General features: G+C 43.6%; 1 protein-coding gene across 2 annotated transcripts in view; it reads right to left on the bottom strand.

Annotated features, from left to right (window-relative positions):
• Window positions 1–9278: 9278 nt before the first annotated feature.
• Window positions 9279–26812, bottom strand: part of LOC145349789 (protein YIPF5-like) — a 54063-nt gene continuing 36529 nt past the window's right edge. Inside the window, exons 6-7 of one of the 2 annotated variants that reach the window (XM_080198344.1) lie at window positions 23792–23836; window positions 9492–9556 (exon numbers count right to left, since the gene is read on the bottom strand). In XM_080198344.1, the coding sequence (XP_080054470.1) occupies window positions 23827–23836 (10 nt within the window). In that variant the 3' untranslated portion in view covers window positions 9492–9556; window positions 23792–23826. Of the gene's footprint in view, window positions 9557–23791; window positions 23837–26812 lie in introns of both variants that reach the window. The other variant, XM_080198337.1, reaches the window with a different exon arrangement.

Below are 26812 nucleotides of genomic sequence, written 5' to 3'. Positions count from 1 at the left end.
TGAAAGGGATTTGCTCTTATGCTCGTCTGTCCTGGGTAAACACCAATGGATATGAAATGGAATGAGGTAGAGATGCCAGCGTTGGACTGAGGTGGGCACAGTAAGAAGTTTCACAACACCAGGTTAAAGTCCAACAGGTTCACTTGGAATCACAAGCTTTCGGAGCGTTGTTTCTTCATCAGGTGATAAGAACATAAGAACATAAGAAATAGGAGCAGGAGTAGGCCATCTAGCCCTTCGAGCCTGCCCCGCCATTCAATAAGATCATGGCTGATCTGTCGCTGCTCAGTTCCACATTCCCATCCTCTCCCCATAACCCTTAATCCCCTCTCTTATCAAAAACCCATCAACCCGCGTCTTAAAAATATTTAGCGAGGCAGCCTCCACCACTTCAACGGGCAGAGAATTCCAGAGATTCACCCCCTTTGAGTGAAGAAGTTCCTCCTCAACTCCGTTCTAAACCACCCCCCTTTTATCTTGAGGCTGTGCCCCCTAGTCCTACTGTCTTTTTTGAGCGGGAAGAGTCTCTCCACCTCTATCCTATCCATCCCATTCATCATCTTATACGTCTCAATGAGATCTCCCCTCATTCTTCTAAACTCTAACGAGTACAAGCCCAGTTTATTCAGCCTCTCCTCATAGCTCAACCCCCTCAACTCCGGTATCAGCCTAGTAAACCTCCTCTGCACTCCCCCCAAGGCCAAAATATCTTTGTGCAGGTGCGGCGCCCAAAACTGCGCACAGTACTCCAGCTGCAGCCTCACCAATGCCCTATACAGCTGCAGCAAGACCTCCCTACTTTTATATTCAATCCCCCTCGCTATGAAGGCCAGCATCCCATTCGCCTTCCTGACCACCTGCTGCACCTGCAAGCTGGGTTTTTGCGACTCATGCACAAGGACCCCGAGGTCCCTCTGCACCGTCGCCTGCTGCAGTTTTTCGCCCCGTAAGTAATAGTCCTTCCTACCATTATTCCTACCAAAGTGGACCACCTCACACTTGCCAACATTAAATTCCATTTGCCATTTCCTGGCCCATTCGCCCAGCCTATCTAGATCCTTCTGCAGACTCCCCACACCCTCCGCACAATTTGCCGTTCCCCCAATCTTGGTGTCATCAGCAAATTTCGACACCCTACACTCGGTTCCCTCCTCCAGATCATCTATATAAATAGTAAAAAGCTGAGGCCCCAGCACCGACCCCTGGGGCACTCCACTAGTCACCATCCGCCAATCCGAATAGCACCCGTTGACCCCCACTCTCTGCCTCCTATTTGACAACCAATCCTCTATCCACGCTAACACCCTACCCCCAACTCCATGTCCCTTGACCTTCTGCAATAACCTCTTGTGAGGTACTTTGTCAAACGCCTTCTGAAAATCTAGAAAGACCACATCCACTGGCTCTCCTCTATCCACCGCCCTAGACACATCCTCATAGAACTCTAGTAAATTTGTCAGACACGACTTCCCTTTAATGAAACTGTGCTGCGTCTGCTCTATCAAGCAATTCCCTTCAAGATGCCACGCAATTTCCTCCTTAATGACAGATTCTAACATTTTACCTACCACAGACATTAAACTAACCGGCCTATAATTCCCCGCCTTTTGCCTGGCACCCTTCTTAAACAACGGCGTAACATTAGTCGTTTTCCAATCATCCGGCACTTCCCCGGAATCCAGCGACGTCTGGAAAATAACCACCAAGGCATCCACTATAACCTCCACCATTTCTTTCAGAACCCTCGGATGCATTCCATCCGGTCCTGGGGACTTGTCCACAATCAGCCCCTCCAGTCTGTCGAGCACCACTTGTCTAGTAACAGTAATGTCATTAAGACCCTTCAGTCCTACCACCTTTCCATCGCTAACACCCGGCAAATTATTCACGTCCTCCTCCGTGAAGACAGAAACAAAAAAGTTATTCAATAACTTAGCCATATCCCCATCCCCTACCACTAGGTCCCCTTTCTCATCCTCTAAAGGACCAACATTCACCCTAGCCAGCCTCTTCCTTTTTATATATTTATAAAAACTCTTGCTATCCTTTTTTATATTAAGCGCTAGCCCAGCTTCATAGTTTCTCCTACCCTTTTTTATCAACTTCTTTGTCAATCTTTGTTGACATTTAAACCTCTCCCAATCCTCTTAGCTACTCTAAATTCCTCCGCTTTTAATTTAACACTTTCCTTCACCTCCTTCGTTATCCATGGCTTATTACCTCTCCTCCTACTATCCTTTTTGACCATCGGAATAAATTTCCGCTGAGCACCAAGAAAGATCTCCTTAAAGATCCTCCACTGCTCCTCAACAGACCCTCCTTCCAACGCGCTCCCCCAGTCCACATTCGCCAATTCTTCTCTCATCCTACCGTACTCCCCTCTATTCAAACAAAGGACGCGTGTCCGGGAACCCACTTTCTCCTCCTCCATCTGCACCAGAAACTCTACCATACAATGATCACTCTCCCCAAGAGGATCCTTCACCACAAGGTCCGTAATTCTACCCGCCTCATTATATAGCACCAGATCCAAGATAGCCCGCTCCCTCGTCGGCTCCAACACACACTGTTCGAGGAAACTATCCCGGCAGCATTCCAAGAACTCTTCCTCGAGCCCCCCGCGTCCAACATGGGTCGACCAATCAATATGCAGATTGAAATCCCCCATAACTATGGCCGTCCCATTCCTGCACGCCGTACTTATTTGCGCGTTAACAGCCCGCCCCACCTCCAAAGGAGCAGTGCTCTGAAAGCCCGTGATTCCAAGCAAACCTGTTGGACATTAACCTGGTGTTGTGAGATTTCTTATGTTGAAATGGAAAGTGAGAGCTGAGTCAAAGAGGAGGGCACTCAGTGGAGCTAAAAACCTGGACACTTGAACAGTCTGGAGAAAGCTGTCGGGACAATGGGATGTTTAGCAAAACTCAGGACATGTGGTTACCCTAACCTGGCCAAAACATCTCCCTCAGCTGCATAATTTCCAAAGCGGATTATCTGACCACTCATTCATTTGCAGTTGGTGAGAACTTGTTGTCAGCAACATTATTTTCCCCCATACTTGCGTGATAAGAATAATTATGGTTCAAAAGTAATCCATTGGTTGTGAAACATTTTTTGTTCTGCATTTTAGCCACTTTGTCTCCTTTCCATAGAAGCTAGTGACAAACATGTGGTCTCTTGTAAATAAAGCATCTCTGATTCCCTTGATATAAATAATTAAATAAGAAATGAACATGAGGCACTTTTCTATCCTCTTCAGGGACAGGGAAAGCAATTATGGTCATCCTGTCCAGACAGTGCGATTGAAAGTACTTTTTTTAATCAAACTTGCTTCCTGCAGGAATATTAAGGGACTCTGGTTCTGCCTGTTTCCTGCTATGTGCAGTGAATAGATCTAGTACTCAGCAGGTGCCACCCTGTTCGTTCCCAGGACCACATGAAGGTTTTAACCATATTAAAGAACACAAATTGCTCTGACCTCATGGGGATCCTGCCTGTTTGACTAAATTGAGGCTCACTTGAAAACCACAGTGTGTAGGCCTCAGGCAACCCTTAATAAGTGAGGAAGGAAAAGGAAATCAGGCCTTGGACTGAAGGCAGTGAGAATGGTCAAGGCTCGGCAATTCTTGGCAACTGGGGGAAAGGAAGTCTGGATTAAGAATAGGAAGCAACTTATAGTGTCTTAAGGTTAGGCCTTGCAGCCATATTGTGTTAGACAAATCCAGCATGTGATGAATAGAGGGGATTGATAAACAAAAATTGGTTTTGCAAGAACCCTAACTGAAATAAAATATTTTCTTATTTAACTGTTGCCACTTTGTGAATTTTCTCAAGATTTGCTATTATAAGTTAACTTGTTGTGCCATCATCTACAATCTGTAAACTCTTTCCACCATCCGTAAGGCAAAGATCAGGACTGTGATGGAATATTCTCCATTTTCCTGGATCAGTACAGTTCCAAAAACCCGGAAAATGCTCAACATCAGTCAGGACAAAGCAGCCCACTTGATTGGCACCCAATTCACAATATTTGCTCCCTCCACCACCATCACACAGTCGTAACTGTTAGAATGTAACCAATGATGAGGGTCAGCTGACCAGCTGGCCCAGTAGACAATGACAAAATAATGTGGTGACCAGCTGACCCAGTATAAATAAGAATCAGTTTGGGAATTGTGGGGAAGCTTGTATGGCCCAGTGTGTGGCCTCAAGTGTTGGAGTAATGAAGTTTCTTTATTAAACCTTTTTCTTTGATTTTCTTTCTCAAGTAAGTTTTTATTGCTTGCAACTGTAGAATTCCTTCTGCTGGATGAATAGTAGCCACGTGTACCACCTACAAGATGCACTGCAGGAACTCACCAAGCTTCGTCAAGCAGCATCTTCCAAACCCACAGCCATCTAGAAGGGTAAGAGCAGCAGATACCAGGGAACACCACCACCTTGACTAACCTTCCAAGTCCCTCATCATTCTAACTTGGAAATAAATCACTATTCCTTCACTGTTGCTGGGTCAAAATCTTGGAACACCTCTCGAATAACAGTATAGACGTACCTACACCTCAGGGACTGAAGCAGTTCAAGAAGGAAACTCACCTTTTCAAGGGCAATGAGGGACAGGCAATTAGGGCTGATCTAGCCATTGATGCCCATTTCATAAATTAATTAAAAAAGATTAAAACCAGTGTTACAGTTTAAAACGTTGGAATTATTATTCTCAGAAATCTCCAACTGACTCATCATCCACAGCCTTTTGGGGAGAGAATTTCACAGTTTTCATGAATGTTTATGTAGAAAAAGTGTTTGCCGATTTCACAGATAGTAAATCTCATCTGTGAACCAAATGGCCCAGAGAAAATATTTCTTATTATTGCAGAATTTCTGGAGAGCAGAGTTGCCAAAAACCTGCCTTAGTTTTAGCCATAAGATGAAAAAAAATGTAACCTTCAGTTCTCAGAACATAAATAGGTCCCATGGAAGAAATAAAAACAGAAAAAGCTGAAAATACTCATAGATCAGACAGCATCTGTCGAAACAGAAAGAGTTAATGGACAGAATTTAATGCTTCTGTTCACTGTCCCCCTTTTACACTGACCCTCCTCAGACCTCTCACTAGGGTCTGTCTGACTGGTCCCACCAAGCCCATGCCACTTATCCGTGTTTTGGGGCTCCAGCACCAATCCCTTTCCTCAGGCCTAATGCAGTACCGGCAGTGGTCACAGTTCCTGATGGTTCTACTTTCTATGAATGGCCAGCCTACAACTGGCTGATAGCCCTCAAAGGCATAACATTACCCAGGTAGAGGTCCACCTTGTTGTCAAACGAGGGGCTTGCACACAATGGGTCGTGCGTGGGCTGCTCTTGGAGGTTAGAACATAGAACACTACAGCGCAGAACAGGCCCTTCGGCCCACGATGTTGCGCCGACCACTTAAAAAGCAATGACCCTCTAACCTAAACCAAACCCTTTCCATCCATAAACCTATCCACGGATCTCTTAAACGCCCCCAAACTAGGCGCATTTACAACTGCAGCAGGCAGGACATTCCAATCCCTCACCACCCTCTGGGTAAAGAACCTACCCCTGACATCCGTCCTATAACTACCACCCCTTAATTTAAAGCTATGCCCCCTTGTGCTAGCTTTCTCCATCTGAGGAAAAAGGCTATCACTATCCACCCTATCTAAACCTCTAATCACCTTATATGTTTCAATAAGGTCCCCTCGTAGCCACCTTCTTTCTAACGAAAACAACCTCAAATCCCTCAGTCTCTCCTCATAGGACCTCCCCTCCATACCAGGCAACATCCTGGTAAACCTCCTCTGCATCCTCTCCAAAGCCTCCACATCCTTCCTATAATGTGGGGACCAGAACTGCACACAATACTCCAAGTGCGGCCGCACCAGAGTCTTGTACAGTTGCAACATGACACTGTGGCTCCAAAATTCAATCCCCCTACCAATAAACGCCAAGACACCGTATGCCTTCCTAACAACCCTATCTACTTGATTCTTAATGACTATCATCCGATGGCTCTGTTATCTATCATTATTGCTTCGAAAAGTTAGTCATGGCACAAATCAATCCCTGCCTCTTAGAATGCCTGGATCCTCTTTTGCCACAACAGGTCCACATCAGATGCCATCTCCCTGTCCCCACACTCAACCCTGGAACACTTAGATAACATAGACACCTCTGTAGACTCCTATTCATAGGCTACAGCTCAGCCTTCAACACCATTATTCCTCCGAGACTCATCTCCACATTTCATGACTTGGGGCTTGGCTCTTCCCTCTGCGACTGGAGTGGTTCCGGACTGGACTGGACTGGTTCCAGGAGTGGCCTAGTACTTTGTGTCGGTGTGTGTGCTTAATCCTGGACCGGTAGACGGGTGCCGCAACAGCTCGGAGACTAGCACTGCTAGCTGTGCAGATACATGGATTTGGGCCTGTGTCTGTGGGAGTTTGCGCATTCTCCCTGTGGTTACGTGGGTTTCCTCCCGGGTGCTCCGGTTTCCTCCCACACCCCAAAGATGTGCTCTTAGGCTGATTGGTTTACCAAATTGACACTATTCTCCCCTGAATCTGGCTAAGTTGGGGGTTCCACTCGCAGACACGCAGGGCAGGGTAGGTGTAGGAGGATGCAGCAGCGTGGGCTCGTTGGGCTGAAGGGCCTGTTTCCCGTGCTGGGTTGTTCTTTGTTGACTCAGGACCCCTTGGGTGGGAGGCCATAGACTGCCTGATTGGAATTTAATCCCATCCGCACTCCTGAAAATGGCCATAAAAGGACCACTACCAGTTCTCCAGCCACTGGATGATCCCACAACAAGGACCATTAAATTGCACTTAAGTTTACTATTTCTATGACAAAGGATGCAAGTGCTTCTTTTGTCATAGGATCAGTAAAGTTGAGTGTAATTTAGTGGTGTTTGTGACTATTTCCTGTCTGTAAGATTAACAATAATGTAAGTTATCTGAATCTAGCTCACAGAACCTTCACCTCTGACTCCGATTGTTGTAGACACAAATCCTACAAAATAACCCATAATCTAGTCTAACATGATACGCGATCTGCCTGAGCTTTCACGAAAGCTTCATATTTGGTCCTAACTGTCCACAAACTCTGTAGTGTATTTCCAACTGCTGGTGCCACTGAGCAGAAAACTACACATGATGGAATTAACTCCTGTTCTGCCAGGCTAATTACGGTAACCCCAAGGCAAATGATACAATACCGCCAGAAAATGCTGCTGTCAAGAAACCTTCTTTGTAAGCTCGAGCTTTGAAGTTTCCATCACTTTTCTGATGAAGTTACAATGTGCAACTGAAAAACTGCCTTGAATATCGAGCGCCATAATCTTTTTGTGCAAGCTAACATCCTTTCCATTCTATTTACATCTGATGCAATTTATCAGGGAAAAAATTGCTGTCAAAATGATGGCAAGGCTATTAGTGCCCACTGTTATTTATGAGGAAAAGATAAGCAACTTCGGAGCAGATGCTTGACTAAATATGAATATCCAAAAGTTGTTGTTTGAATAGCCATTATTTTTAAAATTACCCTTTTGGCCCTTAGCTTTCCCATTTTCCATACTCTATTTGTCCATTAATTTCCCATTAAATTCAATATAATAAATTAAGTCTTGTCATCACAACTCAAAATCCCCATTTAAAGATATGATAAGTACTAATGACTGCCAATCAACCTCTCTAGCACCTAAAATTAATTCTTGTTTGTGTGCAGGTTTATTCCTTTCGATTTTGGATTTTGCAGGAGGTTTAAGGATGCAAAATGTGCTATTTTGTTTTCCTTTTTCAGTTCTCTTTTCATTCAATAATTCAACTTATCTTTCCTCACTTGATTTGACATTGAATTCACTGCCCTTAATTCACTGTAACTCAGTCCTTCCTAGGTTTACTCCCCTCACCTTAAACCTCATTGTTTAAGGAGATGGCCTGTAGACTTTCCCTGATCATTCAAGTCCTGATACTCGACTTCCTCACTATACCATTGTCAGCTAACATTTCCAGCAACATTGGTGAAAATGGTTTGGAGCTAAAGAGTTCAGGGGAAAGTTTAACGAAGGGGAGGTGATGGCCTGAGGACCCAGGTTTGAATCCCGCCACAGCAGACGGTGGCATTTTAATTCAATAAAAATATCTGGAATTAAGAATCTACTGATAACCATGAAGCCATTGTTGATTGTCTGAAAATCCCATCTGACGCACTGATGTCCTTGGTGGAAGGGGATCTGCTGTTTTTACCTGGTCTGGCCTATAGACTCCATGCCCACAGCAATGTGGCTGACTCTCAAGTGCCCTCTGAAATGGCCTAGCAAGCCATTTAGTTGTTCAAGAAGGCAGCTCACCACCACCTTCTCAAGGGCAACTAGGGATAGACAATAAATGCTGGGCAGCCAGTGACACACATGTCCATTGAATGAATAAAGAAATTGGCAGGTTGTGCTTGATGCAACAAACTGGTCCATTATCATTTATTGTTTTATGACAATTAATTATGTAACATGTCTTATATATAGGCATATTGTCCATTTGAGATCATCTGTCTTTACATTTTGCGATGGGTATGCTGAGTGAATCCTGGATCAAAATCTGGTTGCTGAGTAAAGCAGATCCATAGACAGCTTGACTCATTGATGGAAATAAATTTGCTACTGGAATCTGAGATTCTTCTGGCTTTGTCTAATAGGGTGCTGGTGGCTGGACAAGTAGCTGGAAGATTATCAATGTCCTTTGCTGGCAAACTGTTGTTTTAACTCACTAAGTTGCAATGACTCTCCCATGCACACTTTGGTAAGGGGAAGAAGCTGATCTGTGCCTCAATTCCCTGGGTGTAGGTAAGTGAAGTGTGACCCTATAGGAAGAATCACTCCAAAATGAAGTTCTATTAATACCGATTTCTCAGTATCATGGTGTTGAGACACTTGGTGATGAATGCTTCAGTCCCTGAGGTGTAGATACTTCCACAGTGTTGTTGGAGAAGGTGTTCCAGGATTTTGACCCAGCGACAGTGAAGGAATAGTGATATATTTCCAAGTTAGGATGGTGAGGGACTTGGATGCTTAGTCAAGGTGGTGGTGTATCTGCTGCCCTTATCCTTTTAGATGGTTGTAGGTTTGGAAAATGGTGCTTGACATACCTTGGTGAGTTCCTGCAGTGCATCTTGTAGATGGTACACATGGCTACTGTTCATCCAGCAGAAGGAATTCTACAGTTGCAAGCAATAAAAAGAACTGACATTTTGCATTCAACGTGCACAGACTTTAACGGTAACAATGTTTTTATTATTATTAAATCTCAAAATTGCAATAAGGAAAATGTGATGTACATTTAAAACAAAACTGAAATTGCACATTTTAACATTGAAACCATGAAGTTAGAAAACTGTCAGAAGTGCAAAGATTCCATATAGTAAGGCACAAGGATAGGCCACAAGAAGCTGTTGTCCCTCCATTGCCAATGTCGAGATAAACATTTTTGAAGCTGATAGACTGCACCATCCGATGACAATCAAAGCGAGCGGAATTCCAATCACTCCCCTGAGATTAACAAAACAGAGCACGTTATCATGTCAGACCTAATCAGCTTCACAATGCCAAATTCAAATGTTAAATAAATCTTCTAAAATCTGCATAATTTCTTTGAAGTTTGGCTGCATTTCAGTTTAAGATAAAGATTAGAACACTGAAGTGTAATCAATATGGGAGGAATGACAAGGATGATTTTTTTCTTCATTTTCGCAAATGCAGCTGCGGCACGAATTAAATACAGAAATCAGAAAATAGGTTAATGCAGAATAGGAGTAGGTTTTGTGAGTAAAATTTGATGATTGGTTTCTTTCTTAAAACTGGAGCCTGGAAATTATAGTGGAAGATGTTGTTATCATGTGCCTATCTAACACAATTGCACAGAGGCAATGATCTGCTCATTTTTAAGTGTGTTAACAATTCCATTAAAATAGTTGATAGAGCAATTTGATATTCGCGATCATACAGTAACATGACCTACAGCGATTTCCAGGCTAATGAATTATTCAAACCATTGATTTCACCCTTCTTGCACACAACTGTTTTCTTTATTCATTCATTCGGAAAAGCAGCCAGCATAATACAGGACCCATGCACCTCGGACATACTCCCTTCCACCTTCTTCTGTCGGGAAAAAGATACAAAAATCTGAGATCACGAACCAACTGACTCAAAAACAGCTCCTTCCCTGCTGCCATCAGACTTTTGAATGGAACGACCTTGCATTCAGTTGATCTTTTTCTACTCTAGCTATGACTGTAACACTACATTCTGTTCTTTCTTTCCCTATGTACGATCTGCTTTGGCTTTATAGTGCGCAAGAAACAATACTTTTCACTGTATATTAGTACATGTGACAATAATACATCAAGTCAAATCAAATCAAATCATGGAATGCGGACATCACTGCCAAGGTTAGCATTTGTTGCCCATCCCTAATTGCCCTTGGACTCAAATGACCCACCAGGCCACATAAGCAACAATCATGTTGCTGTTGGTAAGGACAGCAAGGTTCTTTTCCTAAAGGACATGAGTGAACCAGGTGGCTTTTTGTGACAATTGATAATGATTTTGTGGTTACCATCACTGAGATCAACTTTATATTCCAGGTTTCTAAATTGAATTTATACTCTCACCAAATACCATGGATGGATTTGAATCCATGTCCCCAAAATATTAGCCTCCACGTCTGGATAACTAGTCCAGTAACACTCTTAATATGTCACACATTGTAAACCTCTATGGCTCTATATATCTTTTCCCAAAAGAAGGGGAGTCTAAAAGTAGAGAGCATAGATTTGAGGTGAGAGGGGAGAGATACAAAAGTGTCCAGAGGGGCAATTTTTTTCACACAGAAGATGGTGAGTGTCTGGAACAAGCTTCCAGAGGTAGTAGTAGAGGCAGGTACAATTTTATTTTTTAAAAAGCATTTAGCTAGTTACATGGGTACGATGGGTATATAGAGGGATATGGGCCAAATGCGAGCAATTGGGATCAGTTTAGAGGTTCAAAAAAAAGGGCAGCATGGACAAGTTGGGCCGAAGGGTCTGTTTCCACGCTGTAAAGCTCAATGACTCTAAGTCACCACCTTCCCCACAACTCACACAAACTGCAAAGTTAGTTTTTTCTGTTGCAAAACTCAATGTTTTTTAGACTGTGAACTTTCCTTTGTTCTTACTAATTACTCCTGCAGACCACACTGCCACCCACCTCTGCTCCATCATTGAAATGATGATGACTACAAAATTTTAGTGTGGTTTTGCAAGCAATTGTTTTGCTTCAAAATGGTGTCCACTGCAAACTTGTACATCTTTGGTTGAAACAGGTGACATTTGAAACATCTCCCAGTTTGTCATTCACTCTGTGTTACAAGAGAGCTGAGAACATTTCATTTTGTTTCCTGCTAGAAACTAAGTAGAGAACAGATACGCTGCTTCACGAAGATTGCAGGTTTTCTCATGGTACAGGGTGGCATTGAGAACGACATGTCAACTCTGAGATGTACCGTAACCAAAAAGGATTTCAATCTCTCGATGTCCAGTTGGTGAGCGACTATAGACAGAGAGAGAACCATGCATGTCAATGTCTGGTATCCTGGAAACAGTCACGATGCCTTCATTCTGTCTGCTGTGTTACTATGATAAGGCTGAAGATGGTTACTAAGAACTAACAACATGGTTTATGACTTCAGGGCACAAGCAACTTGCTCGTGGGTGCAAGAAAATCCATACTACCATGGGAATTGCCTTAAAGCAGACCATTGATGTGCCAAAATAATACTTCTACTGCCTGAAGGATTCTGGAGGAGTCTTATAGTATGTGGCAGAATGGGGTTAAGATTTTTGATGGTCTGCTGCATGCTAAACAATCTTACCATCACAAGGGAGCAGTTTTACCACCAGCTGTGCATTGACCAGCTTAGGAGGAAGATGAAGAGGATGAGGAGACAATCAATACATCCCTTTCTGCTGTGAACAACTCATTGGATAGCCATATTAGTAAGCATAAACCCAACTCCTCATTCACCAACAGTCTCATACCTTCCATTCCCCTTGTTCATTTGTTGCACAATGCAAGAACAAAAGCCAATGCAAAATAAACATTCTGATCCAAAGTTATAAATTTGGCCATGACATATTCATACAAATGCCAATTAATCACTCTTATGGATTCCCTTAGTCTTCCATGTGTCACTGCCTGGCCAGGTGCTCAGTACACAATGCTACTCCAGTGACTGCAACGTGGCTGCTAGAAGGCTGTGAGCTTACAACGTGGAGGAACGTGCCATTGACCCTGCAGGGTGACATTGATCAGCCTCAGACTGCACCACCTTAACGTGCGCAGCAACAGGAGGGGCACTGGTGGAGTGATGGGGGTGGGAGCATAAACGTTTTCATCTTGAGAGAGGATAGCACATTTGTGCTTCTTGATGATGCAGTCACTCTACCAGCACAGCACTTCAATCTTAGTAATCTGTTGGAGGAGAGATTTTCTGCTCATTTGAGCATTGATATCCAGAGGCATGACAGCAGCAGCTTGAGCTTATAAGGTAGCAAGTTGACCGACATAACCTCAGTCCAAGCTTCTGGACATTGGGTGCTTTGGCTGCAAAGGAAGCTGAGACATCAGCCAAAATACACTGTGTTATAATTTGATCCTTAAGTGTGTTAATGTAGTTGGCCACTACTTTCACATTGGAAAGAATGGATTTCAAACTCTGTACAAAACCACATAACAAATTTAGTGTCACATTCCTAGATGCCTCTTGACATTATACTGAACCTTTCTGACAGGCTTACCAATGCACTAAACGTTTCTTATATATACCCATCAGCCTTTTGGTGTAGTCAATGCATCAAAGTGCTTCTCTGAGTCCAATCTGCAGCAGAATGTATGTGCAATCTTGCCCTCTGGCAAGTTGGTACCTGTGCTACCCTTGCATCTTGCCCTGGCTACCGGTCACTGCAGTGTTATACTACATGCATAACCCCACTTTTATGTCGCACAGGATCGTCAGTATCTGAGCTGGTAGCTGTGAGTATGAAATCAAACGATACTGTTTCTTCATTATCACTCTCTTGTTACTTTTCCGTCACTGCTTTGCCAAATTGCAATTGCAGAGTATTTGAAAGGATAAAGGCACAAGGATAGGATTGTGGTGAGGGAAGGGGCAAAGTGTTAAGACCCCCATTGAGACTGACAACTTTAAAATAGATATTGGCATAGTGGTTACCTCTGCTGCTTTGCAGCGCCAGGAATCTGGGTTCAATTCCTGTATTGGATAACTGTCGGAGCAGGTTTCTAGATAAGATTTTTATGAATTTATTAGTGGCAATGCATTCAGATCTTCAATATTTGATCCCTGGCAATCTGATTTTCCTACATGCATTAAGTTGGCCTTGAGGACATCCTGCACCGTCCTGGCTCCCACACAATGGATAGCTCACATCTCCCCTTCTCTCTACCTCATGTACCTGGATCTCTCTTGCAGCACCATTGAATTTTGGGGAACATTCCCTTCCCTATTGCATCTTACTTCACTCTTCTTACTGCCCAGAGCTTCTTTCACAAATAGTTCAAGCAGCTATTCCAGCTGGAACATGCCTCCTCTTTAAAAAGTGCAGTGATACTTGCCTCGAAAAAGCTTTGCTCCGCTTCTGAGACATGCAGCCTCTCAACCAAACATTCAATGCTGGCTGCACTCAACAATCATGCAACTTAGTAGGCAGCGCAGTGTTGGCATGCTGCCTACATTGGAAGCAAGGTCACAGGTTAATCACAGATCAGCTGCGTCTTTTTTTTGGAGCTTTCAAATCTTCCGCTTGTAACTTTTCTGAAGCATCATTGCTATGTGATGTCAACATGCACTGATATTGGTTGGGCAAATGCTGGTATGAAACTGTTTCACAAACTGGTTAAGGACAATATCTCAGGGAGTCATCAAGCCAATGCCAACCTGTGGAGCTCTGGAGCCGTGCTCACTAAGAATTACAACCATTTAGGACCCTCGTACATAGTAGAGACAGGATACCTTTATTTGATCAGTGAAACTTGAATTTGAATTCCATACCCTGGAGCTGAAAGGATACTGTGCTGACCTACTATTTGTCGAAAACCCAGCAGAGGGGGTATTCACCAGCCACTTTTGCTGATGGCAGGAGTCCCAATTGCCTGCTGAATCGGGCAGCAGGGCCAAAAATGGGAATGCTGCCAGACGTGAGAGCTATCGGGGTTGACCCAACCCATTCCACTGGCCCACATCATGTTCCTGCCCGGAGTAGGCCGCAGCCTGATTAATATTCAAACCTACATCAGGTGGGCTTTGGTATTGGTCATCACCAAAGTGGACCAGCGTGCTGGACCTTGAGGGTCCAGGGGAGCATCATAAACCCCTCAGAAAGGAGAGACATCCTCCCCACCACATTCAAATAACAGGTCATTGTCCACACACCCACCCCCCAACCCCCCCACAGGTATGAGGGTGACCTAACCTGACATCCCCCTCAACCCCTCAGAACCCCACTCTGGCCCTCCCTCAGCCCCTAACCCCTTCAGACCACCCTTAAATCCTCCTCCCCCAACAGGAACACCTTCAGCTCCCAATCAGACCCATCTTTAGGCCATGTGCTTTGACAGTGGCAATGGTGCCCTGGCACTGACACCTGGGCCTGGCACCTTGGACCCCAAGGGAGGGCAAGGAGCTAAGTCCAGTGGCCATTGGCCCCTTCATCACTGCCAGGTTGCAGATGAAAGATCCCCTTAGGGACCTGTGGTTTGGCTGGACTCAGGCTGGGTCACCTTAATCCATTTAAACTGTGAATGAAGCCTATTTCAATGCATTGCACTATGAAATTGGTAGGGATTAAAGGGTTCCAATAGAATCGAGAGGGTTTCAAAGATTTAAGCTTGCGAGGAAGACTCACGGACTTCAAAATCAGTACTGATTTGAAGGGGGCATGAGTGGGATTTCTAAGAGGGGAGTAGGGGAGAGGCCATGGGGGTTGAGTGGGGATCTGAGGATGCTTCGGGTCAGGTCACCCCCGCGTGCTTGCATGGTTAGGAGGGGTGACCCATTAACTGACTGGTAGCAGGGAGATGCCCCTCTTTGCTGAGGGGTTGGTGGTGCTCTTCTGGTCAGTTGGGATGAGGAGTATCACCATTTTTGGGGGGAATGGGGACCTGTTTCTAATCATAGAGATTGGAGAGCCCTTTAGAACAGTACCCTGATCTCTGAATAGCTAGAATGGCTATTTTTCTCGGAATGCATTAATTTCCGTTCTTCAGATTGATGAATCCCATTTGACAGACGCTGCCAGTGTCAGCGGGAAACACTCTGCTTTTCCTGCTGACGTGGGGACTTAGTCCCAATTCAGGAGAATCACACTCAGCATGTTTCTGTATCATATCGTCATTTAACCATAGAAAAGTCATGGCACAGAAAAAGGCCATTCAGCCTATCATATCCGTGCTGGCCAAAAGAAAGAAGCAAAAAAACTAGCCATTTACTTTAGCCACACTTTCCAGCACTGGTCCATAGCCTTGCAGGTTAGTGCTTCAGATAAGACAAAATCATTGAATCCCTCAATGTAGAAGGAGGTCGTTTGGCCCATTGAGTCTGCATCGACCATAATCCCACTCAGGCCCTATTCTGATAATTGCTAATTTACCCTGACACTAAGGGGCAATTTAGCATGGCCAGTTAACATGCACATCTTTGGAGTGTGGGAAGAAACAGGGGCACCCAGAGGAAACCCACCTAGACATGGGAAGAATGTGCAAACTCCACAGAGACAGTGACCCGAGGCCGGAATTGAACTCCAGTCCCTGGCACTGTGAGGCAGCAATGCTAACCACCGTGCAGCTGTGCTGTCCATCCAGGTGTCTTTTCAATTAGCTAAGTATCTCTGTCTCAAATCACTGATTTGACAGTGAATTCCAGACAACCAGCACTCACTCTCTGGGTGAAAAAGTTCTTCTTCATGTCCCTTTTATCCTTTCTACCAATCACCTTAATTCTTTTATTGATCAAATATGCCACATGTTACCTTCACCCAGTGCCTTCCTAAAAAAAATGCTTGTGTTAAGTTATAACAAATTCCCACCAGGACTCTTTCACAATTATCTGTCTTATTGATAATAGAACAGGAATTAAGAATATTTCTACAGGTGAAAACGCATCAGCGAAAAGTATTAGAGCGGATCTGTTTGCACAATGCTGGTGTGCAGAGTGATTATTCAAATGCAGATAATATAACAGAATCAATCTTAGCAGGAATCTAATCTCCAAAAGTCATGTTTGTGCAATCAGGGCTGTAGCAGTGACTGATGTGTTTGCCTATGAGATTTGAAAGAAATGATGATATTATGCCACAAGTGGTTTTCATTTGTTTTTTTCATCTTTGCTGCTGAAGCTATTCATATAAAAATGGAAAGGAATTCAAAACTAGTCTAGTTGGATTATCCTCTTCAAATGATTTGCCAGATAGTCTTTACTGGTATTGTAATACAGTAAGTTGAGATTTGATACTGTTACCTGCTTAGAACAAAGCAAATTTATGCATATGTATGTATTTAAAGAAAGAGGGACTTGCATTAACATGACATCTTTCATGACCTCAGGACATTTCAAAACATGACAACCAGTTAAGTATTTTTGAAATGTAGTTACTGCTGTAATGCAGGTAACATTTCACAACGGTCCACAGACAGATATGATAACCAGATAATCTGTTTCCACTGATGTTGGTTGAGCAATGGTGCAAGGAGATTTAAAAGTGGGTAAAATAAATAGGAATTTTTTTTAATTCTTTCATGGAGTGTGGGCATCAGTGGCAAGGCTGGCATCTGTTGCCTATCCCTAATTATACTTGAAATGAATCACTTGCTTGCGAGGCTGTTTCAGGGAGTAATTGAGAGTCAGCCACATCCCTGTGGATGTGGAATCACATGTGGACCAGACCAGGTAAGAACAGCTGATTTCCATCCCTAAAGGACAATAGTGAACTAGATGGGCTTTTATGACAAGCAATGGTAGTGCCATGGTCACTGTTACTGAGATTAGCTTTATATTCCAGATATATCAATTGAATTTATTGCCGGAATTTAACCGCTCTGCCCGCCACGAGAATTGGAGGGAGCAATGGGAAAGTCCATTGATCTCAATTGGGATTTTACAGTTTTAGGATGAGCGAGGCTGTAAAATTCCAACCATTATTCCACCAGCTGTCATAGAATTTGAACCCATGTCCCAAGGCAGTAGCTCGGGCCTTTGGACTGCTAGCTTAGTGATATCACTTATCCATCACCCCACCAAATAGGACAGGGAAAATAAATAAATAGTGCAATTATAGTCCATATTTTGGATCACTGTAATATAGCCCCTGGCTTTAACTGTGACCAGAAAGGGCAGTTACTTATATAACCTCCAATCCCACTTCCTTCTCACTGTGTTTCCATATTAATCTGCTGTTTTGTGTGGGAAAGAAGGACACGTGTGGGAAAGAAGCATAAAATTTTATATATGCAGATAGGGTCAATTGATATTATCAGGACCCCAATTGCACTTCCAATTTAAAGCCAGAGCAATTGCCAACACTCCAACTGCAACATACAGCCCCACTGTCCAAAAAAATCTGCCAGGAGCCTGATCCAGTGCCAGAAGAGGTTTTAAATTCATTTCTCAGGTTTCCTTGTTGGGACCAGATGGGCATCAGTGAGGCTTCTGGGCTCAGAATGCTTGGACTTCCTTTGTACCAGATTAGGCGACACCAACAACCTCCCCAAACACCCTCCCCCACCCCCCCATCCCTGACATGCTCGATTACAGGGCTACAGCAAGATCCTTCCAAATACATTGCATCATGGCACTCCACTGACTGCTGGGCGCTGTCCTCACAGACCTCAGGCTGGTCCCTCTGGTTGTTTATTTTCACTGCCCGTTTAGTTGGCAATTTAGCAGGATGTTCTGCAGGAGACTGCAGCAAGTTATTTTAATAAGGCCCTGTGATTAAGATTGGCAGGGCCTCGATCCACTCTTGGCTTTGTTGGCCAGGTTTTCAGCTACTGTACTCCTTCACACCAACCCTATCTCACTGTTAATATCAGAGCTAGGACATTGGCCTTCTAACAATGCAAGGTGAGTTGTACAAGTGCAGTTGGGTCAGGGTTAATTTGAAGTTTTTACACCGTCTCACAGCATATTGATTTCACAGTGATTGCAGTAATGTTACTGTAGCTAAAAATGTTAGCACTCCCTCCTAACATTTAAAATTTCACTGGCAGTCAGAGATTTATAAATTTGAGACTGGCACACTTGCTTAAACAGAGCCATAATTTGGGAAGTGGTTTGGGTAGATGGTACAACCCAGTGGCATCCTGATGCAGTACTCTCAAACCAGTTGTCAACACTCCAACTGCAACATATATTTTAGCTTTGGCAATCTCTGCCTCTAAATAAAATTGGGACATTTTCTGCATTATAAATATTATGAAAATATTCACATAATCACTACACTACCAGCTAGGGTCCCCAAGATCAAAGTCTGCCAAGACAAGTTGTGAAACTGAATTCAATGTATCTGACAGTTTGTAGGCCAGCACAATAATATATTATCATGAAAGCTAAGGGATTGTTGTAAAAATGAAACTGGTTCATTCACTTTCTTTCACCCTGAGTTAATCTGCTCCAAAAGTGATATTAAGCCGTACTACGTGGTTGACTCTCAGTAGCATCTCAAGTGACATAACAAATGAATTATTTGTACAGGACGTTTGCTACCAAGCTCATCAACAGGAGCTGCAGATTTGCTGACAAACAAAATAGGGCAGTGATCTTGATATTATCATTGTTAATGCGAACTCTGACTAATGGCATCAACCATGTAGTACGGCTTAATATCACTTTTGGAGCAGATTAACTCAGGGTGAAAGAAAGTGAATGAACCAGTTTCGTTTTTACAACATTGTTCGCTGGAGCGGGCGGAGTGAAGGAGCACTGAGTAAGGTAAGAAATTACCTTCTAAAAACTGCTTAAATCATTTAAAAGCATTTTTGCGGGCTTTTTTGTGTTTAGTAAGAACTTACCTTGTAAAACTGTTAGATTCATTTAAAAGCATTTTTGCGGGCTTTTTGTGTTTACCGCTTTAAGAATACAAAGGGAGTGGATAGCAGGGATTTGCGGGTAAGCAGTCTTTCAAACGGCGCTAGGTTTAAAAGGAGGCCTGCTGTAGACAGCGGGCAGCGGAATGAGAGGGAAGCAGAGTGTGCTACTAGGGCTTAGGATCAAAGGGCTTGGGAGAAAAGGGCCAGGTAAGTTTGCGTTGAAAACGGTGTTCAGTATTACTAAAGGGGAATAATGGAGGGGCATGTGATGTGTTGTTTCTGTATGATGTGGGAACTGGTGGACCCCAGAGTCCTTCCCAGTGACCATGTCTGCAGTAAGTGCAGGTTGCTGGAGGAGCTCCAGTTCAAGGTAGATGAGCTGGCCTCTGAGCTTCAGACACTGAGGCTCATCAGGGGGAGGGAGGGTGCCATTGATAATGGGGTGCAAGAGGCATCCACACCCCCGAGACTGGCTAACTCTAAGGGTCAGGAACAGGAGGGGGCTGCTGAGAGGAGGAAGGAGGGTGGGGACCAAATGCCTCAGCATCTCAATCTGCATAACAGATTTGAGGTTCTTGCTTCCAGTGTGAACAAGAACGAGGGCTGTGAGGTTGGTGAGCAAACTGCACACGGTACAGTGATGCAGACACAGAGCATTGACAAAGAGAAGGTGAAAAGGAACGTAGTAGTGATTGGGGATAGTGGGTTAAGGGTATTGACACTGTCCTTTGTCACAATGACAAAGTGCACAGAAGGGTGTGTTGTCTGCCTGGTGCTCGGGTCCGGGATGTCGCATCTGGGCTGCAGAGGAACCTGGAGTGGGAGGGTGAGAATCCGGTCGTTGTGGTACATGTGGGTGCCAACGATGTAGGCAAAATGCGAACTGAGGATCTGGGGAGGGAGTATGAAAAGCTGGGAATAGAATTAAAAAGTAGAACCGACAAGGTGGTTATCTCTGGATTACTGCCTGAACCGTATGCAGACGGGCGTAGGGTTGGTAAGATTAAGGAAGCGAATGGGTGGCTCAGGGATTGGGGTGGGAAGAATGGGTTTGAATTTATGGGGCATTGGCATCAGTATTGGGGTAGATGGGACCTGTTCAGGTAGGATGGGGTTGGTCTGAACCGTGCTGGGACCAGAGTCCTGGCGAATCGTGTAGATAGGACTGTAGATAGGGCTTTAAACTAATTAGTGGGGGGCAAGATGCGAGGGTAGGTGAAATTACAGGGTCTAAAGTAAAGGAGAGGGTACAGGTATGGGAAGAGGCCAAGGATGTCCCAATAATAAAGGGAGTAGGGTGCATGAGTAAGGTTGGTGGCGTTCCTGCAAATAGGGTCCAGGTGAAGGCTGGGATGAAGGCACTTTATCTGACTGCATGAAGCATTCGGAATAAAGTGAATGAGCTGGTGGCGCAGATCAGCACAAATGGATATGATCTGGTGGCCATTACAGAGACGTGCTGCAGGGTGACAGAGACTGGGAGCTGAATGTACAGGGCTATCAAGTGTTTAGGAAGGATAGGCGGGAGGAAAAAGGGGGGAGCGTAGCTCTGCTGATTAAGGATAGCATCAGGGTGGTAGCAAGGGATGATATTGGAGCCAAAGAGCAGAACGTGGAATCGTTGTGGGTGGAGATTAGGAACAGCAAAGGGAGGAAGACGCTAGTGGGTGTCATCTATAGGCCCCCAAATAATGACCTGGAGGTGGGGCGGGCTGTTAACGCGCAAATAAATGCGGCGTGCAGGAATGGAACGGCGATAATTATGGGGCATTTCAATCTACATATTGATTGGTCGGCCCATGCTGGACGTGGTGGGCTTGAGGAAGAGTTCTTGGAATGCTGCCGGGATAGTTTCCTTGAACAGTGTGTGTTCGAGCTGACAAGAGAGCGAGCTATCTTGGATCTGGTGTTATGTAATGAGGCAGGTAGAATTAGGGACCTTGTGGTGAAGGATCCTCTTGGGAAGAGTGATCATTGTATGGTGGAGTTTCTGATGCAGATGGAGGAGGAGAAAGTGGGTTCCCGGACCTGTGCCCTTTGTTTGAACAGAGGAGAGTATGATAGTATGAGAGAGGAATTGGCGAATGTTGATTGGGGGAGCACATTAGAAGGTAGGTCTGCTGAGGAACAGTGGAGGATCTTTAAGGAGATCTTTCTTGGTGCTCAGCAGAAATTTATTCCGATGGTTAAAAAGGATCATAGGAGGAGAGATAATCAGCCGTGGATAATGAAGGAGGTAAAGGAGAGTATTAAATTAAAAGCGGATGCATTTAGAGTAGCTAAGAGTAGTGGGCGAGAAGAGGATTGGGAGAGGTTTAAATATCAACAAAGAATGACGAAGAAGTTGATAAAGAAGGGTAGGATAAACTATGAAGCTGGGCTAGCGCTAAATATAAAAAAGGATAGCAAGAGTTTTTATAAATATATAAAAAGGGAGAGGCTGACTAGGGTGAACGTTGGACCCTTAGAGGATGAGAGGGGAGACTTAGTGGTAGGGGATGGGGATATGGCTGAGGTCTTGAATAACTTTTTTGTTTCGGTCTTCACGGAGGAGGACGTGAATAGTTTGCCGGGTGTTAGCGATGGAAAGATGGTAGGAGTGGAGGGCTGAATGACATGATTGTTACTAGAGAGGCGGTGCTCGACAGACTGGAGGGACTGATTGTGGACAAGTCCCCAGGACCGGATGGAATGCATCCAAGGGTTCTGAAAGAAATGGCGGAGGTGATAGTGGATGCCTTGATGATTATTTTCCGAACCTCGCTGGATTCCGGGGAAGTGCCGGAAGATTGGAAAACGGCTAATGTTACGCCGTTGTTTAAGAAGGGTAACAGGCAAAAGGCAGGGAATTATAGGCCAGTTAGTTTAAAGTCTGTTGTAGGTAAAATGCTCAAATCTGTGATCAAGGAGAAAATAGCGAGGCATCTTGAGGAGAATTGTTTGATAGAGCAGACGCAGCACGGTTTCGTTAAGGGGAGGTTGTGTCTGATGAATTTATTGGAGTTCTATGAGGCTGTGTCTAGGGCAGTGGATAGAGGAGAGCCGGTAGATGTGGTGTTTCTTGATTTTCAGAAGGCGCTTGATAAGGCGCCGCACAAGAGGTTATTACAGAAGGCTAGGGGGCATGGAGTTGGGGGTAGGGTGTTAGCGTGGATAGGGGATTGGCTGTCAAGTAGGAGGCAGAGAGTGGGGGTCAACGGGTGCTATTCGGATTGGCGGTTGGTGACTAGTGGAGTGCCCCAGAGATCGGTGCTGGGGCCTCAGCTATTTACTATTTATATAGATGATCTGGAGGAGGGAACCGAGTGCATAGTGTTGAAATTTGCTGATGACACCAAGATTGGTGGAATGGCAAATTGTGCGGAGGGTGTGGAGAGTCTGCAGAAGGATCTAGATAGGCTGGGCGAATGGGCCAGGAAATGGCAAATGGAATTTAATGTTGGCAAGTGTGAAGTTGTCCACTTTGGTAGGAATAATGGTAGGAAGGACTATTACTTACATGGCAAAAAACTGCAGCATGCAAAGGTGCAGAGGGACCTCGGGGTCCTTGTGCATGAGTCGCAAAAACCCAGCCTGCAGATGCAGCAGGTGGTCAAGAAGGCGAATGGAATCCTGGCCTTCATAGCGAGGTGGATTGAATATAAAAGTAGGGAGGTCTTGCTGCAACTGTACAGGGCACTGGTGAGGCTGCAGCTGGAGTACTGTGTGCAGTTTTGGTCGCCGCACTTACGCAAGGATATTTTGGCCTTGGAGGGACTGCAGAGGAGGTTTACTAGGTTGATACCGGAGTTGAGGGGGTTGAACTATGAGGAGAGGCTGAATAAACTAGGCTTGTACTCGTTAGAGTCTAGAAGAATGAGGGGAGATCTCATTGAGACATATAAGATGATGAATGGGATGGATAGGATAGAGGTGGAGAGGCTCTTCCCGCTCAGAAAGGACAGTAGGACTAGAGGACACAGCCTCAAGATAAGAGGGGGGGGGCAGTTTAGAACGGAGTTGAGGAGGAACTTCTTCACTCAAAGGGTGGTGAATCTCTGGAATTCTCTGCCCGTTGATGTGGTGGAGGCTGCCTCGCTAAATATATTAAAGACACAGGTAGATAGGTTTTTGATAGGCAAGGGGATTAAAGGTTATGGGGAGAGGGCAGGAAAGTGGAACTGAGACACGACAGATCAGCCGTGATCTTATTGAATGGCGGGGCAGGCTCGAAGGGCTAGGTGGCCTACTCCTGCTCCTATTTCTTATGACCCAGTTGCATGGATCCAGTTTGAGAAATTTAAACAAAATTTTAACTGGGTCAAAATGGTCTAATTCCAGTTGTTTTCTATAATTTGTCTAAAAAGCATTTGTTTTTGTCTTTCTGTATGTACAGAGACACACACTGATCCACCTGAGACCTCACAATGTTAAATTCTATCACATATTTGCTCCTGGTTGGGATAACCAATCTTTAAGCTATGTAAATTATAGTCTTTTGTGAATCAGCAATGGGTGAATTTTCATGTTCCTATAAACTACAGATATATATACTTCGGACCAAACTATTATATTGTCTGGCTAGTGAAAGATGAAAAAAAATTATCCAGGTTATAGAAAACGTAATACAAATCACTGGTGTTGAGGTGGATAATTGCCAATACTTACAGTCAATTGAAATTGCTTCAGCCATTTGACAGGTTTCATGGAGACCTAGAAACATAAAAACCAGAAGCAGGAATAGGCCATTCAGCCCTTTGAGCCTGCTCCACCTTTCATTTTGATCATTAAATTCAATATCCTGATTCCCCTTTCCTCCCTTTAGCCTCATTTCTTCTTGAAATCAGACGTTTTGGCCTCAACTACATTCTGTAGTGAATTCCACACATTCACCACTCTCTGGGTGAAGAAATTTCTCCTCATCTCAGTCCAAAAAAGGTTTACCCCTTCTCCTCAAACTATGACCCCCTAGTTCTGGACTCCCCCATCATCAGGAACATTCTGAATCTCCTGTTTAATCCTGTTAGAATTTTATAAGTTTCTATGAGACTGAGGCATTCTTTGCTGAACAGGTTAGTAATGAGCTGAAAATTCCCCTGATTTCATTTATGTACAGTATCCTTGCTGCTGCTCTCTGTCAAAACCCAGCACCTGTTCAGAGTGAAAGTGATTTCCTAAACTTGTAGAAATTCACTAGTGGCCACAGCTCGGCACCACCCCAAACTCTTTCACCCCTGCCTCCATCCATCCCCAGAACCCCGTCTCCTCCCCAACCTAACCCAACTCCAAAGATGTGCGGCTTGGGTGGATTGGCCGTGCTAGGTGGAAGTGCCTGCAATCTCATATCAGTGCCTGCTGTCTGAAGACCAGATTATTATAATAGTAGGCTCATGAAGGTGCCCTACCAGTATTATTCTCACTTTTCTACTTTCTTCTGCACACTTTTATGCTTTTGAAATTGATTTTGATCAACAATCATGTGGGTAAAAGCTGCCCAAATCTGGGATGAATATTGAAAGCTTTCTGTCATTGATCAATTTCATTGCGTTGAGGTCAGGCTCCAGAAAGCAGCAGTGTAGATTTACCAAAGTACAAGTCTTTTTAAGTTTGGCTCAAGAAAGTAATGAGAATCAATTACTTATATGTTTAATCTTCTAATTTATTAACTTGTATAATTTAACATGCTTCAGCTATTTAGAATTAGCATGGTGTTTCTTCAGAGAGGTTTAGAGAGCATGTGACTGATAACATATGATAATTTTGCTGCATTCCCACTTTCTAGAAGGGCTTGTTGCTTTCCTGGTGCCAACATTATGTGCCAATATCAGACATATAGGTCAAGTTTCAGCTTATTGGCAGCACAAGTTTGCCTATGCGAGCAGAATATTGAGGAAAATATGAAAAAGAAGCATTGTGAAGAAATTTAAATTGTAACAGATATTTGAAAGTCAGCCTGCTAAAGTAGCCTCTAGGCATTGTAGGAAAATAATTCATGGAAGGTCTTGTGAAGTACTGGACAAACAACCTTTTTATGTAGCTTTGTGAATCCCACATTCAGAGCAACTTTCATTTTCCATCATTACAATCTATAGCTGAACTCAAAAATAAAGAAAATGCTGTTGTGAACTGACCTCTTAAAGCTTTATTTCACCTGTTTCCATGGTTAGAATTGGTCAAAATTTTGACATGAGAGAGCTTTTAGAGACTGAATCAGGAAAATCTATTTCTTCTGGCTGAGTAACGAGGGGTTATCAATTTAGAATTGGTACTAAGAGAGTTCTGAGAAATCTCTCTGCCCAGAAGTGATTGTTGGAGCATGGAATATTTTACCACAGGGAAATTCTTGAGGTAGAAACCATTTTATCTTATAAGTGAAACTGGAATAAATATTTAAAGTAGTGGAAAATACAAGGCTATGAGGAGAGAGTAGGGCAGTAAGATTAGTTTTGGATTGTTCCAGCAAAGATCTGCCACAGACGATTGTGCCAAACGGTCTCGTTCCTTGCTGTAAGCTTCTTTGGTTCATTAATTTGACACATTAGTAAATGTACATGTAGTTGAGATAAGATAGCTCTATTGTTCTCAGCTGGACTCCACAAAGTGCAGACAGAAAGACACAGACAATTTAGTTATCTTTGGGCTTCATTAGAAACAGAAGACTGCAGTTTGTCAACATTTCATAGACACTATATGGGTAAAGTTATAGTATCAACTTGGAATCATGGAATCATAGAAACCCTACAGTACAGAAAGAGGCCATTCGGCCCATCGAGTCCGCACCAACCACAATCCCACCCAGGACCTACCTCCACATCCATACATATTTTACCCACTAAAACTATCCTCAACACGATAATCAAGAGGGGAAATAGATTACTTAGTTCACCTTTAACACCAACCAAGAGATACAATGTTAACAACATTTTTGAACGTGTAACAGCAAATTTCATTAATTATATTTTGAACTTCTTTCTCAGCATTTTACATTGGTTTATTTATTGCTGAAGTTGTTCTACATTTTGTTTAAAAGCATTTGGAGAAGGATATATTCATTCAGTGAATGATGTTGCTGTAATTGTGCAATGTTCGGTACAGGACAATTAAGCACATGACAATCAGGATGATTTGTTAGTATGGTAACAATCTGATGGAGATAGTTGTAGATACCCTGCCTTTGCCCCTGTTATTTTAATGATATATGTTCCAAATGTTTAACAAAATACTGCAGGAAGTATTTACAGAATTTCTCTTGACAGCTGAATATATTGTGCAAAATATTCCAATAAAAGGAGGCAGCAATTACATCTTTTCTGTTACAGTACTTGCTAACGTACAGAATAGGCCAGCTCTAGAACAAGCAGGACAATTTTATTTTCACTTTTAGCAGCAGCAGGATGGAAAAATTAGCAATTACATGGAAGGTGAAAAGGGCAGGTAGCACCTGGAATAATTGAACCTCTGTGTGATGAGCTCCAATAAATGTAATTAAACTGCCTGTTCTCTAATACCAACTAAAAACTCATAAACAAAATATTAGGAATGACACTTGTAATCAGCAGTGATGGTATAAATTACAAATGTTTTAAATAAATGAAGCAGGGTTCATTTTTAAAGGAACTGTACTACAAAGTTAATAAGTAATGGTGGGTCAAATTGGTGTCTTTGAAAGGACGGAACTTTCCCATTTTG

Source organism: Carcharhinus amblyrhynchos, chromosome 1 (assembly GCF_965287045.1).
Source record: "Carcharhinus amblyrhynchos chromosome 1, sCarAmb.v2.hapA, whole genome shotgun sequence".
NCBI lineage: Eukaryota > Metazoa > Chordata > Chondrichthyes > Carcharhiniformes > Carcharhinidae > Carcharhinus > Carcharhinus amblyrhynchos.
Note: the sequence above shows the minus strand (reverse complement) of the source record. Positions and strands in the feature narration are given on the sequence as shown.